The sequence below is a fragment of the Leptonotus elevatus genome, chromosome 5 (assembly GCF_054856555.1).
Source record: "Leptonotus elevatus isolate MCC_2025b chromosome 5, RoL_Lele_1.0, whole genome shotgun sequence".
Taxonomy (NCBI): domain Eukaryota; kingdom Metazoa; phylum Chordata; class Actinopteri; order Syngnathiformes; family Syngnathidae; genus Leptonotus; species Leptonotus elevatus.
This window is the reverse complement of record NC_141243.1, coordinates 3752040-3766635: the sequence shown is the minus strand read 5'-3', so window position 1 is coordinate 3766635 and position 14596 is coordinate 3752040. Positions and strand designations below refer to the sequence as shown.

Below are 14596 nucleotides of genomic sequence, written 5' to 3'. Positions count from 1 at the left end.
TCAACACACTTGATGTCTCAACTCGCATTTCTGTCCTTATTACTTGATACCGGATCAGAAGAGAAAGGATGCGCTAGACAACCACTGCCACCTTCTGGCAACAGATCACTAAAGACAGAGATACATTATCGACCCCAATGTATCATGCAGTGTGTATGTTTCAGGTTTTTGTCATTTAATTAATCATATATGTATATCATTAATAAACTTGGTCATACTTTTAACCCACTTTAAGAAGGACACGTGATCATTGTTGACACAGCTGCACTTTGGGCCTCACCGCTCGCTTCTTAGCCAAATATTCAAATATTAACACTTGGGGGGGTTGTCAACTGTTTTGATGTGAGAAAAGCAGACAGGGACATCAAATAATCATAAATTGTCTTTTGTTTCACCTCGGATGATTAACAGTCTGCAATGTATTGGATGTGCATCCAGAATAAGTAAAACGACATACAACAAAAAATGATTCACGTCACGTGTTTGGGTTTCAAACCTGGATTAGGAATTTAAACCATGGTTAGGGTTTACAATTAGATTTTCAAATCTGGGCTAGGGTTTCAAAGTAGGTCTCAAGATTACAGTGAGTTAAATTTTCAAACATGGGTCAGGATTTCAAATTCAAATTTCCAACCTGAATTGCAGTTTGCAATCCTGTTCCATCCTGGTTAATGGTTTGAATCCAGGCTGAAAACCCACATTTGGAAATCCCAACACCTAATTTAAAAACCAAAGACTGGGCAAGAAACCATAATTTGAGGAAAAATTTGAAACCTTAGACCTGTTTGAAAACTTGAACAAACGTGACATTTTTAGGACTATGATGTGAGAAATGACCAGAACAATAGATGGTTGTTACTTATTGGAGCCTATTGTCCTTAAATGTCCCCTCTGTGTCTTCTCTGTCCTTTCCTGTCATAAAAAGACATTTCCAAAGGCTTCCTTTGAGGTTAGAAGGCCAGTCGATAATTTCCCGAGTTCAACTTTTGCCATCAACTTTAATCCACGTGTCCTACTTGAGAGCCATCAGTTTCACCCCCTTCCCCCAAAAAGGGTCTTTTGTGTGCTCCTCCCTCATTAATTAAGCATATGTCTTCCATTTGAGATAGGGCAGGAGTGCACACAAAAGCACAATTTGCACCCAATCTGAAAGTGTAATGAGAGCCCATGAAAAAAAAAGCCTTAATGACAAAGACGAGTCAAGACAAAGACGGACGGAGGGATTGAACAACGAGGCCTCCCGCTGAATGCAGATGATTGTGTAACGAGGGATTAAGTGCTGGATTAGGGGTCTTTATGAAGATGTTTCTGATCCTCATTAAGGACCCCGTCTCATATCGGGGCATCGATTCCCCCCCCCCCCCCCAGCATCCGCGTCCTCTGGAGGAGGAAAGATAAAGAAAAGGCGAGGAGGAGGAGAGGAAAGATGTGTTTCTAATAATACGCTCCTCCGAGACGTCACTCACTGGCACACGGGGTGGGAAGTAGAACATTACTTTTGGTTTTCATACTTTTACTGTAGCGTCACGTCACAGGCCGTAAAAGCATCTAAGATAAGCAATTTGACTAATTACATGATTGGAAGAGTCCAATTACTTTATTGGATAGAGACACTATGCGCCGTCTTTTATATTTAATGCAGAGCAGTGCCTCAATATGCATGGATTTCTATAGAATCCTTTTAGCATTGCTTTAAGTCTGCAGTTTCTTGAAAACCGTATCCCGGGCATTAAACCCTAAACATGATTTGAAATCATGCTTTGGAACCACAACCCTGTTTTAAAACCCGAACCCTTTTTTGAAAATCCTACTTTGAAATATGCACCCTGGCTTTAATCATAACTGCAGTAGAAACTTTCATCAAGGCTTAAAAACCCTATCTTGATATTAAGGCTGGGGGGGGGGGGGGGGGGGGGATCAATCCACCCAATACTTGATTATTCAATGCAATAATTGATATGATAATCGATTCTAAAACAGTTCTACTTGATAGTCTAGTCCAGTAACCCTAATCGAGGCCTAAACACTACTATGACCAAAAATTGTATCCCTAAAATGTTATTGAAAACCCTACCTCCAAACCCTATTCCTTGTGAGCCAGCGTTAGAGTGTTAAAGTAGGGTTATATGGGTCTAAAATCTCAGTTAGGGTTTCAAAATGAGTTTATGGATTATAATCCAAGGTTAGCATTTAAGCAAAGTGTTGGGGTTTCAAATTAGGGTTTCAAGACAAGGCGAGGGTTTCAATATGGTCTTTCTAGATAGAGTTTCCATCATAGTTAGTTAGTGTTTCAATACAAGATTAAGGCTCCAAGTCAGGGCTACATTTAAAGACAGGTTTAGGTTTTCAAGAAGGCCAAGGTTAGCGTTTTTAAGAATGATTAGGGTTTCAGGTTAGGGTTGGGGATTTAGTTAATGTTTCAAGTATAGGTTTTGTTTTCAAACGGGGATTAGGGTTTCAAATCAGGGTTTCTGGCCGTAAAACTGTAGTAAACTGACTGTCAATGTGTGGGGAAATTGCATGTACTTCCCCCGCCGACCATGCCGGGGCAGTGCGGCGCCTCGCTGGCAACGTTTGCCAATTCCTCTTGGCAACGAAGTAGTTGTTGTCAAACGTTGCTAAGGAAATCACGCGGCTACTTGTTGCTATTTGTAATCTAGACGCTCCAGGGGGGGATATAACGACGCTAAACGGGGCTGTAAATGTCTCATTTAATTTATTTTATTGGCAGATAAACGACACCGAGAATGTATTTGATGCCGACGAGATTGTATATACTGTGTTTATACGGCGATTACTGATTTAACGAGGACCTTGATAGCTTAGCCGCATTGCTGTCCGGCCGAGTGTCGTTAGCGACAGATTTATCCTCAAATAATGCATTTATGTTCTATTTGTTTCGAGTGAGAGGATGAAACTGGCCGACATTTTACAAATCAGCGTGGAAGCGAGCCAAGGATGACGGAGAACGGAGACGGCGCGAGGCCGGGCAACCACAGCCCGGCTCCGATCGCCACAGACGGTCGAGCGCCGAAGGCCCCCTCCGTGGACCGCAAAATGTGCAAGGAATTCAACAACGCCCTCAAACTGCAGCAGGCTGCGCGGAACGCGGCGGGGGACAGCCCGTACCAGCCTCGGCCGCCCTCGCTGCCCAGCAAGTGGAAGGGCAACAAAATGCCGGAGGAGAGCGTCCGAGCCCGGAGGCTGAGATCCAGCCAGGAGAGCCTGAGCGACCCGCTAGGCTCATCCACGGACTCCCTCAAGGAAGTGGGTTCGACCACCGGCGAGCACAACGTGGCTCCTTCCGGGGGTTTCCGTAAGAGGGGCAGCAGCCTGTCCGAGTGCGAGGGCAGCCCGGCCGCCGAGCCGCGCAGCGACTGCCCGGAGGTCCGGCTGCGGTCCTCCAGGGTGCGCCTGTCGCCGGTGAAGCACACCTCGGCGCCGCTGCCAGCCCTGCGGCACAACTTCGTGTCGACCGCGCTCAAGGCCGCTAATCGGATTGACAAGGATTGCTCAGATTACGTCGCCAGGAGGAGCGTCGAGAGGCTGCTGCATAGAAACCTGAGCGAGAGCGACGCGGGTTCTGATTGCCTGTCCGTCAACTCCATGAGGTCCACAAGTAGCGTGTTGAGCCCCATCAAACCTCAAGAAGTCAGGAGCAGGTACGCAGGATCAATAGTGGGAAGAACAAATACATGTTCTTGGTACCTTGTGAATTTAATAATATCATTGAAATGTATTTATTTAATTTTTTGGAGTGTACCTATTGGAGATTTAGTTACATTGTTTTGAAGAATTTTTAGAGCTTTCTAAAAACGATTAATAGTCGCCCACACCAATAGATTTCAATCTGTGTCAATTATATGCAAATTTTCCCTATCTACGGGCCAGCCTGGTCCTTATGTCCCATGAAGAGTGTAAACTGGAGAGGCACAGTGTATTTTTAAATTGTAATACCACCAAACACCACTAGACGGCGAACATGTTTTAGCATGTTTTAAGGTTGTAAACAAAGAAGTGACGTGAATGTGGTGTTTTTCAGGAGCTTTTTGGAAGGCGGAGGACTGGGCAGCGGCGCCCTGCTGGGAGTGGAGGAGCTCAAGCGCTACTTCCCCGACCGCAGGCTCGGAGTCTACGTGGTCACGTGGAACATGCAGGGGGAGAAGGTATGACGCCGATTCTCGACGACGGTACATTGGCGTGAGCGCTACTGTCCTTGTTTTGTGTTTTATGTTCGTATGTCCTCCAGGGCCTGCCGTCCAACCTCGACGACCTCCTCCTTCCGACCGACTCGGAATATGCACAAGACTTTTACGTTATCGGAGTGCAGGAAGGATGTCCTGACAGGTACTTAGCTACGATCTATTCACTTGCTTTGTGCGTCACACTTATGTACACGTGTGTGTGTGTGTGTGTGTGTGTGTGTGTGTGTGTGTGTGTGTGTGTGTGTGTGTGTGTGTGTGTGTGTGTGTGTGTGTGTGTGTGTGTGTGTGTGTGTAGGAGGGAGTGGGAGACGCGCCTCCAAGAGTGTCTGGGTCCGCATTACGTCATGCTGTACGCGGCGTCGCACGGCGTCCTGTACCTCAGCGCCTTCATCCGCCGGGACCTGATCTGGTTCTGCTCGGAGGTGGAGCACGCCACCGTCACCACCAGGATCATCTCGCAGATCAAGACCAAAGGGGCCGTGGCCGTGGCCTTCACCTTCTTCGGCACGTCCTTCCTCTTCATCACGTCACACTTCACCTGTAAGCATCAAAGGCAGACTTCAGAAGACGCCATTTTGTCACATCTAAAAAAATAAATAAAAAAAAAACGTGCATTTGAAGGCTGCAAATTGTAGCGGTATAGAAAACGGACGGTTTAAACTTTATGCTGAGGCGTTTTTAACAAAAATGTCTTCCAGCCGGAGATGCCAAAGTGTACGAGAGGATTTTGGACTACAACAAGATCGTGGAGGCGTTGGCGCTCCCCAAGGGACTCCCGGATACCAACCCGTACCGATCCACGTCATGTAAGGAACGGGTTCTCAAACCGGGGGCCGTAGTTTGGGTGTCTGCAAAATTGCAATTAAATGATGCCGTGTCACGTAAAAAAAGGGACCACTGCACCAATAAAACAAACGTAATATCATAGGAACAAAGTCCAATTTTGTCCCCCAAGACCAACAGGGCATATTTGCTACTTGCTAATTCACCTTTCTTTTTGGAACTTGCTGAAAAAGTTGCCTATTTGTGCTTGAAATTGATTTTAAATAATGCTTCAGTCGAAGGTATGGGAGGAAAAAGCATCGTTTTTAACCTGGATTCGAGAACATTAATACTTGCGGCAGGTTTCACTTCAGTTGGCAACTTATTTAATTTGTGTGCAGCATAACAGATAAACACTGCTTCACCATGTTTGCTTTGAGAGCTGGGCCAAGTCTTTCTTGTAGTGCTTTGCCGCCATCTTGTGGCGATTGTATGTGGATTTTTGCTATTCTTGGTGTTTTATTCATTTAGCTCATTGAATTTTTTTATTGATTATTCTAAATAATGGATCCAAAATTTGTACAGGTATTAACATCAATTGTTTTAAATGAAAAGGTAGTTGAAATGAGTTAAAGTGAAATTTATAAATGATAACATTTAATCAAGGTGCTGAATTATATTTTCCCCATAGAATTTGTACTTTCATACTTACAATATATAATAGTAATAATCCATAATAATAATTCTTATAATTTTGGCATCATTGGCCCATTTCTCCATTTTCAGAATGAATCAAAAGTTTGCTTTTACATCATCAGTTAGTCATGAGGAATGTGCATGTTCCCTTACCGTCCTCTAGGGGGTGCTGCAACATAACACTGAAGTAAAAGCGACTTCAATTATTTCAAGGCAAAGTCATACAATTTAAATCGGTAGTTTCTTCCTTCTTCCTTTTTTTTTAACACTTCAGATGTGTGCTTTTGTCTGCGTGTCACGCAGCTGACGTCACCACGAGGTTCGACCAGGTCTTTTGGTTCGGGGACTTCAACTTCCGCCTGGGCCACGAGCGGGCCGGCGTGGAGAGCATCATCAAGAGCACGTCCGGGGACGACATGGACGCCCTGATGGAGCACGACCAGCTCGCCAAGGAGATGAAAGACGGTAGATTGTTATGGGATTCTCTTGTGGCGGGTTGATAGGTTATGGGAGGTACCGAGATAAGTTGGGTGATGGAGAGACTTTTTTTTTTTTTTTTTTTTAAGATTTGTTGCCACAGAATGAAATTAAACACAAATGGTCTTGTGTTTTCCAGGTTCTATCTTCAAAGGCTTCCAGGAGGCCAACATCCACTTCCTGCCCACGTACAAGTTTGACATTGGAAGCGATGTGTACGACACCAGCGCCAAACAGAGGACGCCATCGTACACTGTAAGAAGCGGCCACCGCCATCCACTCCAACAACACCCAAAAAACCCGCGTTTGTGTGCTTCCCCAGGACAGGATCGTGTTCCGGACCAGGTACGCAGACGACATCCACGTGCTCAAATACTCCAGCTGCTCCAGCATCAAGACCTCGGACCACCGGCCGGTCATCGGCATCTACCACGTCAAATTGAAGGCGGGCCGAGACACGTGAGCACCGTTATGGCACTTTCTGATCTGGAGTGGACCATTTCAAATCCCAAATCCAGATTTGGTCAACTGCTCGTTTGTAGTGAGCGAACGTACGCACGTCCGTGTTTTTCCAGCATTCCGTTGGGAGCGGGTCAGTTTGACCGCAGTCTGTACCTGGAGGGCATCAAGAGGAGGATCAGCAGGGAGCTGAAGATGAGGGAGGCCATGAAGAACCAAAGCAGCGTGTGCGCCATCTCGTGAACGCAAAACGACGGTACCTCAGCGCCATCTACTGGTCAGAGCGGGGATCACTCGAGGGCGGGAACCTCGACGAACCCATAATTGGACGTCAGTATTAATGTCATGCCTTTGGGACAAATTTAGAGCAACTAACGCATGACTAAAGCATGTTTTCTAGATGCCATTGCAAAGAACAGATTTTTTTAAGTTTTTTTTTTTTGTTTATCATCATGAGCAGCTGCTACATTTTCATCTTTCCATTTCAAGGATTGTATGTGTGGTTCTAACCAGATGCCTTATATCAGGGGTTCTCAAAATGGAGGTCTGCAAATGATTGTTTTTACTCATTAATGTATAACGACATAAGTCCCACCAACAATTTTGCTCTCTGTTGTAAAGTTAAACAAATACTAAAGGACAAAATAATAATAGTCAATAACAAAAACAGTCCAATGTTTTGTTCATAATTCATATTTTTGTTTAAAATGCCATCATGCTAATTAAGCTATTAGGCTAATGATGTGGAGACCAGCGGCCTTTTATTTAATTTTTTTTAAAGAACAAAAGGTGTATTTCAAGAATGTAATCTAATTTATTTTTGGGAGAATAAAGGCCATAACATTACGATATTTTTAAATTTCACTTATATGACTTATTTACTATTTAATTATCTTATTATTCAATTTTTATACATAAGATTGACAGCTATTAAAAAAACAGAAAAATGCTTGTTTAGGGTGGGGAGGGATTAATAGGATTTTCATTCATTTCAATGGAGAAAGATGATTTGACTATCGCATGAGAATTACAAAATACATCTTTGTTTTTGATAAAGAGATGAGGATATATTATGTTTCTGCGAAGCAATTCACTTGATCATAAACTTACAATTTCAAATCTTGGAAAAATATTTTATTCAACTAAGATTTAAAATTTGATTCCAGACAAAATACGTCTTTGTTGAAAAAAAACAACAACTTTATTCTTATATTGTTGCTATCTATGTGATCCTTGGTTTCCTCCTCTGAACCCGAAAAGCTTGAGAACCCCTGCCTTTATTTTAACGATTGTTTTCACTTGTCCATGTAGTGAAACCCTTAATGGTCTTTCATTTCCATGAAAAAAGTAAAAAGTGCCTGTTTGAATCTCCTCAGGATCTCATTTTCTACAGAAGCACGATAATAAAGATTTTTTTTTTATGTCTCAATGGAGAAAAAGTTGCTTTTATTGAACAGTTGATGTCCGCGTTTCAGTCAACGATAAAAAGGCGACATCTTGCCTGAGATGTCCATTATACAGCCATACAAAGTGTTCTTTGTCCATACACACATTTTCCACCATATTCTCCATATCGTCGGTGCTTATGTTGATTATGCACATGGATGGCACAACACTGGCGCTAGGGGGCGCTATAACCTTCTGCATAGCCTCAGTTAAGCCAATCCAGCAGTGTATTTTACATTTTTTTTAAATACTTTTGATTAATTTCATAAAGTTTAAAGACCTAAACTCACAAGTAGCCATTCCGTTCCGATCCAATCCGTTCTTCCTTATTTGTGCGACGAGAGGCAGTGGAGACTTTCATTTACTTGCGTGACGGGTTTTTTCGTTGACTATTTTTTGGGCCACCTCCACGTGAAGCACAGACAAAGAATAAATACTAGCTTGTATTACAAGTAACTTACTGTCGACTCCAGGTAATAGTGCGCACCCGGAGAGTTCAGTGTGAGTGTCCGTTTGGCTTATTTACATTTTGTTTCCTTTATCGGAAGAGGCGGTAGGTGCGCGGCAGCCGTCCGTCTTTGCTGGACAGGGCGGCCTGGATGTGCTCGTAGGACGGCAGCTCCGTCAGGTCTCCCAGCGCCGCCACGGCCGGCTTGCTGCGCAGCATCTTGGCCGTCACTCGCTTGATGTCGTCCGCCTTCACCTCACCTACAAAAAAAAAAAAAACTTAACTAATCATGCAGGAGCAAAATGATTTTTTTCTCCCTCTTTGTTTCATATATTTTTTCATATTTAACGTTTTTTCTTCTTCTTGGTATTACACTTTATTTTATTTATTACTTTTTTTCTTATTAACAAAAATAGAAGTGTTTGTGTATTTATTGCAGATATATTAATTAAATGTATTTTCCTTTAGTAATTTATATAGAATTAGTTTAATATTTCAATTTTTTATAGTTATTACTGATTTTTTAATTCTGTACTTTTTCTCAGATTAAAATTGTTTTAATAAATTTTGAAATTAATTTTTAGCTGATTTTTTTCTTATATTAAAAAATATATATTTGTCTTTTCATTTACTTTTAATGAAAACATTTTAACCAACAATACAGAGTAACCTATAGAAATTCACTGCCAGAATTTTTTAGATAGTATTTTTCCCCCCATTATTTTGTGAGATTTTTTTTTTAAGTTGTATAGATTTTTCCCCCTCATTTTTGATTGGTTTTACTTTTAACAAGGAACAGACATAATCCCCCCCACACTCTTGTACTCACTTATAAGCGCGCAGAGCTCATGCGGCAGCTTCCTCTTGCCCGTGGACAGCACCTGACGGCCGACGTCCTCGAAAATAACGGGCCGGGCCTCCAGGTTCATCATCAGCATGGACTTGAGCTGCGTCTTGGCACGCTCCAACTCCATCTAAACTCCCCCAAAATAAAACCATGTAAATGATTATTTCTTTAAAAACACTTGAGTCCAAGCCGTTCCGTGCTCCGACCTCTCCTGCCGTTGCCGCCATCTGAATGAACTCCCGCGTTATGATCTCCACCATTTCGCGAACCTGCGGGTAGAAGTCACGAGCATGAACGGAACGGGTTCCTTCTGCGACATTGTCGGGAAGTCGGTGGCAACCTGTCGGGGGTCCGCGCTGGCGTGGATGCACAGCAGGCCGCTGTCCTCGTAGCTGTGGTGGTACGACGTGGCGTTGTACATCCAGTGATGCCTTAAGGAAGCGCGCAACAATCACAACACAAAATACACGCAAAATTAACATGAAAATAATTTTAAGATGGAGTGCGCCCATGCTAGGGCACAACATATCGTGGTTATCAAGCAATAGAGACAAGTGACGATCGGTAATCAAAATACAGTGTTCCCCCGCTATAACGCTGTTCACTTTTTGCGGCCTCACTGTATCGCGGATTATTTTTTTGTGCAATTTTGCATGCATTTTAAGTAACTATTTTTTAAAAATTATGAAGGTTTAAACAAGAGAAATGTGAGAAAATGTAAATGCCTCGATAAAAAAAGTGTAAAGGGTGAGGGGTTTTAGAGCCTAAAAACATTTATAATAAATGTAAAAAAGTTAAAGCTAACTACGTTGCTGATTTCAATTATTGTGGGTATTTTTCAAAAACCTAACCCCGGTGAAAAACGAGGGAACACTGTAATAAACAAGCACTACGAATAAAATCAATTACACAAACACAAAACACACAAAAAAAACAGGCACCAATGAAGAACACAAAAGAAAAGAAATTAAGAAAAAACAATGAAGCACAAACACAAAACAACAACCCACCCCCCCAAAAAAATACGAATAAATACAACCAACAAAAACACTAAATATAAACAAGCACACAACAAACACACAAAAAACAATGAACACCCAAAAAAATTAATAAAAATAAAATAATAAGAAAATAAAAATAATTAAAACAAAAAATAAACATTTAAAATAAAAAAATAAAAATAATAATCACAGTTTGTTTTACCTGTTGAGGACATTGAGGTAAAGGCGCGTGAACATGCCTTTGCCGGGTCCTCCCGCCGAGAAAGAACCGCCGCCGCCCATCATCATATTGAGCACCGCCAACGGAATGAAGTCGTCCTCCTGCACAGACACACGCGCAACGTGTACACACGCACGTTAAAAAAACGCACATATAAGCTCCCTAAATACAAAAATAATAATAATAATAATAATAAATAAAATGTCATAGTAATGACGAAAGTAAGGTGGCAGCACCAGGTAGGAGCAGGTCTCCAGTCCGATCATGATGTGTGTCAGTTCAGGTATCGGCGTCGGTCCGAGACTCACGTCTGACATGTCCTTTTCCATCTGAAACATTCATTATTATTATTATTATTAATTTCACCCCCCCCCCAAATTGTCCAGCAAGTGAGGAAGTGCAACGCGAGTCACCTTGACAATACCTCCCGTGTACTGCGCCACGGAGCGGTCGACGGGGGCCGGCGCGACGTCGCCCCACACGGGCCGAACGCCCAGCAGGTAGCGGCGAGCGCACGCCACCAGGAGCTCGTGCTCCACGCCCACGCCGGCCAGGACCATGCGCTCGGGCCGGTAGTAGCCCGACAGGTAGCCGTGCAGCATCGCCTTGTCGATTTGATCCACGTTGTCTGGCGGGCAGAAACGCGGAAGTCCCACCGTGTTGCCTCGGTACGCCGCCTATGACCGCATGCGCACAACATTACACCTGAGGGCACTGCGCACTGACAACAGTCACAAATAAGGCTTGTGATACAGGTTTTTTTTTTTTTTTAAACCTGTATAGCCCACTGAGCAGCAAAGGTAACAAATGTTGTTGTTTTTTGCTCAGGGTTTGTTCAAGGTTGCAAAGACGTTCGCCAACAGTTTCAATGGTTGCGGGCAGTTTTTTCTTGTCGTCAAGAAATTTTGGATATGTTCAAAAACGGTGGGCGGCCACCATTTGTGACCTTGAACAAACCCTGTGGCTTTACTGTATGATAATGTATAAATTCTGTTATAAAGGCAGTAATGATACTCTAAAACATAAAACATGCAACAACAAAAAAGAAGGGGGGAAAACAACAATACCAAAATAAACACAAAAACTCAATACAAAAGCACAACTAAAAAAAAAAAAAAAAAATACAATCACACCAAAATGAATCCCAAAACTTTTTTTTGTTTTAAATCACACGAAAACATAAATCCAAACAGAAAAATAAAAACACACAAAAAAAGCAGCCCCCCCCCCCCCAAATACAACAGTAACCAACACAAAAACCCGCAACCTAAAACAAAAATGAAAAATCACAAAACAAACAGAAAGCCACAAAAACCCCACAAAGGAACAACAACAAAAACAAAACAGAAAAAACAGAAACCAACAAAAACATACAAAAAAAAGCCCCCACAGAAAGCAAAACAATTGCACAAAACTCAAACAGACACTAACAAAAACGCGGCCACAGAAACCAACAAACATATACAAAAAAAAAAAAAAAAATCACACACACAAAAAAACTTTAAAAAACAAAAACAAAAAACATACACCCGTAAAAACTTGTATTGCTCCGTTAACAGAACAAACATTTGACTCACGGCGTGAATCATCTCTGTGAGTAACGGCTCGGGGTCCGGCCGCATGTTCAGGTCCTCCAGCTCGAACCGAACCGCCATCCTGGTCATCTCAATCTCCTCGTCTAGACGCAAAAGACGCGCGGTCAGAAACGCCGCCGCCGTGGCCCCCCCCGGTTGGCCGAGATCTTACGAGGCGGCCGACTCACCCAGCAGGCGAGGCTGCAGGACGGCGTCGGCCAGGAGGCTCACCACCGTGTCCACGCCCTTCACCTCGGCCGACACCGCATACATCGTGGTGTCCCTGAACACAAACGACAATGTTAATATCGCAGCAATTTTTTTTTTTAAATACTAAACATGCTGAAGAGTTGGCGTATTATTGGTGACGATACCTGGATGTTTGGCAGTCACAAATCCCTCCATGTTGCTCCAGCGTGAGCAGAATCTCATCCTTACTCCCGTACTGAGCTGTGGACTACAAAGATGGCCGCAGTCAGATAAGACGATGACGACAACGGCCAAAAAGAGTAAACATTAGTCACACCACATGACAATTTATTTAAAAAAAACAACAACAATAAAAGTGTCTTGCCAACAATAAAACAAAGTACTTACAGAAAAGGCAAGTTTTTCCAAGAAGTGTGCTATTCCGCTGGGGTACTTTGCTTCATGTCTGGTTCCAGAGTTGACTAATACTAGGGGGGGGGGGGGGGCATTGTTTAGTTAAAATGAGGCACTATAAACACATGATTAGCATTTGACAGTGGCCACTTACTTCCAACGGTGCAGAATTGCCCAAACTTGTTTTGCGAGGCAACCTTGAGTCCGTTTTCTAACGTGGTGATCTTGGTTTCGTATTTTTCTTGGCCATCCACGGACGCAAACACGGGCTTGGGGATGCCGGGCAGTGGCGAACACAGCGAGATGTTGGGGTAGCCTCCACCGCTGCTGTACTTTCTGTATGCCGCTATGCCAAACCTATGTAGGAAATATGACACAGAATTATGATAACCAGCTTTTTTTTCTTCACGGGAATTACTACTCTCAATATTCCCCTATTAAAACTTGATTCATGCAATTACACATTTTAAATTTTTTAATTCCCTATATTTATCCCTTTTATGAAATACAATATACTGAATTATCAGGGCACTAAATATTGATAATTTATCCCCCAGCAGACTTTGACAGTTACTGTTCTAAATTTAAATATGCATTCTCGACATTTATAAACGTTAAAAAGCAATATAAGATCATAGCGACACAGACAACTGGAAATTAGCATCATGCTAACTTTCGAAGCTCACGCTACGCGATCACAAATGCTGCACGGCACCCAAGTCAGACCACGACAACTCAATCGCTACACAAATCGTGCCGTGTCACGCATTTATCTGTAACGCGGCCACGTTTAGTTGGCGTTTAGGCTTTTAAACAACGTAGTCTGTTACCGTTGAACACGATTCCAGGTTCGACACCGGGACATGTGAGCCGCCATCTTGACTTCCCCGAAAGACGGTGCTTTGACCCGGAGGAGGTTTAGTAAGTACTTCCGTTATGACAATTCTTAATTTATGACGTTTCGAATAATAAATTAAATACATTCCTAAACAATTACAAATTTTCTTTATTGATTAGTAATAATAAAATAAAAAACAAAAAAATTATGTTTAATTTTCTAACGGATAAATTATAAGTAAACAAAAAATTTGTTATATTATTTCAAGATTCATTGTAAAATGAATCAACTCATACATACATGTAGTTGTGTTAAGTATTTATATATACTGTATATTTTTTTATTAATTTAATGTTGTTGTTGTTTTACTATCTGTATAAAATAAAAACGATTCAGAGCCGATTTATAATTTACAACTTTTCTGGAAAATATAATACATTTCTGGATGACATCTTACCCGCCATCAGGAACACATGTACCAATGAGATACAAAACAAAATTTGCATCAACAAAAATTTAATTCACGGGATAATAATGCTTTTTTTCAACACCATGTTGGTTGTAGTTTGCTGTGGTTCCTAATATTGTAGCCGAATATGGTATGGACGCTGCAGCAGCTCCTTTGCCTGCGCTGAGGTTGTTTGATGTCGTCCTCAACCCGAGCGAGCGTGTGACATTCTACCTTTGTCCGCTTTTAATTAAAATCAGTGCTGGGCCAGCATGACTATAAATGGCCGCATTTGTACTTTCAATTTCCATGCCATTATGCTGAGCGCGCCGGCGGACATTTCCATATGCAAGGCAGTGGGAGGCAAGTATGGCAAGAGAAACACACTTCTTCCCCCAAAAATATTTATATATATACATTTAGCATCTCATGCTGGCTATAAAAGTGACAAAGCTTATGGAGACACAAACAGAGATGAGTCTAATTGAATCAAATCGATGTGTGTCGCTGGTGCGAGGCGCCAATATCAGGGCCATTAACCCTCATTAAGCCTCCATGATCGTTAACCTACT

General features: G+C 42.4%; 2 protein-coding genes across 2 annotated transcripts; one reads left to right on the top strand and one right to left on the bottom strand.

Moving 5' to 3' along the window:
* Positions 1-2594: 2594 nt before the first annotated feature.
* inpp5e (inositol polyphosphate-5-phosphatase E) lies at positions 2595-8033 on the top strand. Its single transcript, XM_086076887.1, has 9 exons — positions 2595-3662; positions 4043-4166; positions 4250-4347; positions 4501-4745; positions 4904-5011; positions 5967-6128; positions 6280-6395; positions 6463-6599; positions 6716-8033. The coding sequence occupies exons 1-9, from the start codon at positions 2959-2961 to the stop codon at positions 6840-6842; spliced, it is 1821 nt and encodes a 606-aa protein (XP_085933013.1). The 5' UTR covers positions 2595-2958; the 3' UTR covers positions 6843-8033.
* On the bottom strand, positions 8029-13661 carry pmpca (peptidase, mitochondrial processing subunit alpha). The gene is made up of 13 exons (XM_086076889.1): positions 13569-13661; positions 12893-13095; positions 12733-12812; positions 12510-12592; positions 12324-12418; positions 12139-12239; positions 10975-11238; positions 10798-10890; positions 10544-10662; positions 9681-9771; positions 9547-9609; positions 9323-9467; positions 8029-8753 (listed from the first exon to the last, which is right to left on the bottom strand). The coding sequence occupies exons 1-13, from the start codon at positions 13613-13615 to the stop codon at positions 8584-8586; spliced, it is 1554 nt and encodes a 517-aa protein (XP_085933015.1). The 5' UTR covers positions 13616-13661; the 3' UTR covers positions 8029-8583.
* Between the last annotated feature and the right edge of the window lie 935 nt (positions 13662-14596).

Coding starts and splice junctions, on each gene's coding strand:
- inpp5e (XM_086076887.1), top strand. CDS start 2,959: ATGACGGAGAACGGAGACGGCGCGAGGCCGGGCAACCACAGCCCGGCT. Junction 3,663..4,042: donor CCTCAAGAAGTCAGGAGCAG/GTACGCAGGATC, acceptor GGTGTTTTTCAG/GAGCTTTTTGGAAGGCGGAG. Junction 6,129..6,279: donor CGCCAAGGAGATGAAAGACG/GTAGATTGTTAT, acceptor TGTGTTTTCCAG/GTTCTATCTTCAAAGGCTTC.
- pmpca (XM_086076889.1), bottom strand. CDS start 13,615: ATGGCGGCTCACATGTCCCGGTGTCGAACCTGGAATCGTGTTCAACG. Junction 12,419..12,509: donor TGTGACTGCCAAACATCCAG/GTATCGTCACCA, acceptor GTTTGTGTTCAG/GGACACCACGATGTATGCGG. Junction 12,240..12,323: donor CCTGCAGCCTCGCCTGCTGG/GTGAGTCGGCCG, acceptor TTTTGCGTCTAG/ACGAGGAGATTGAGATGACC.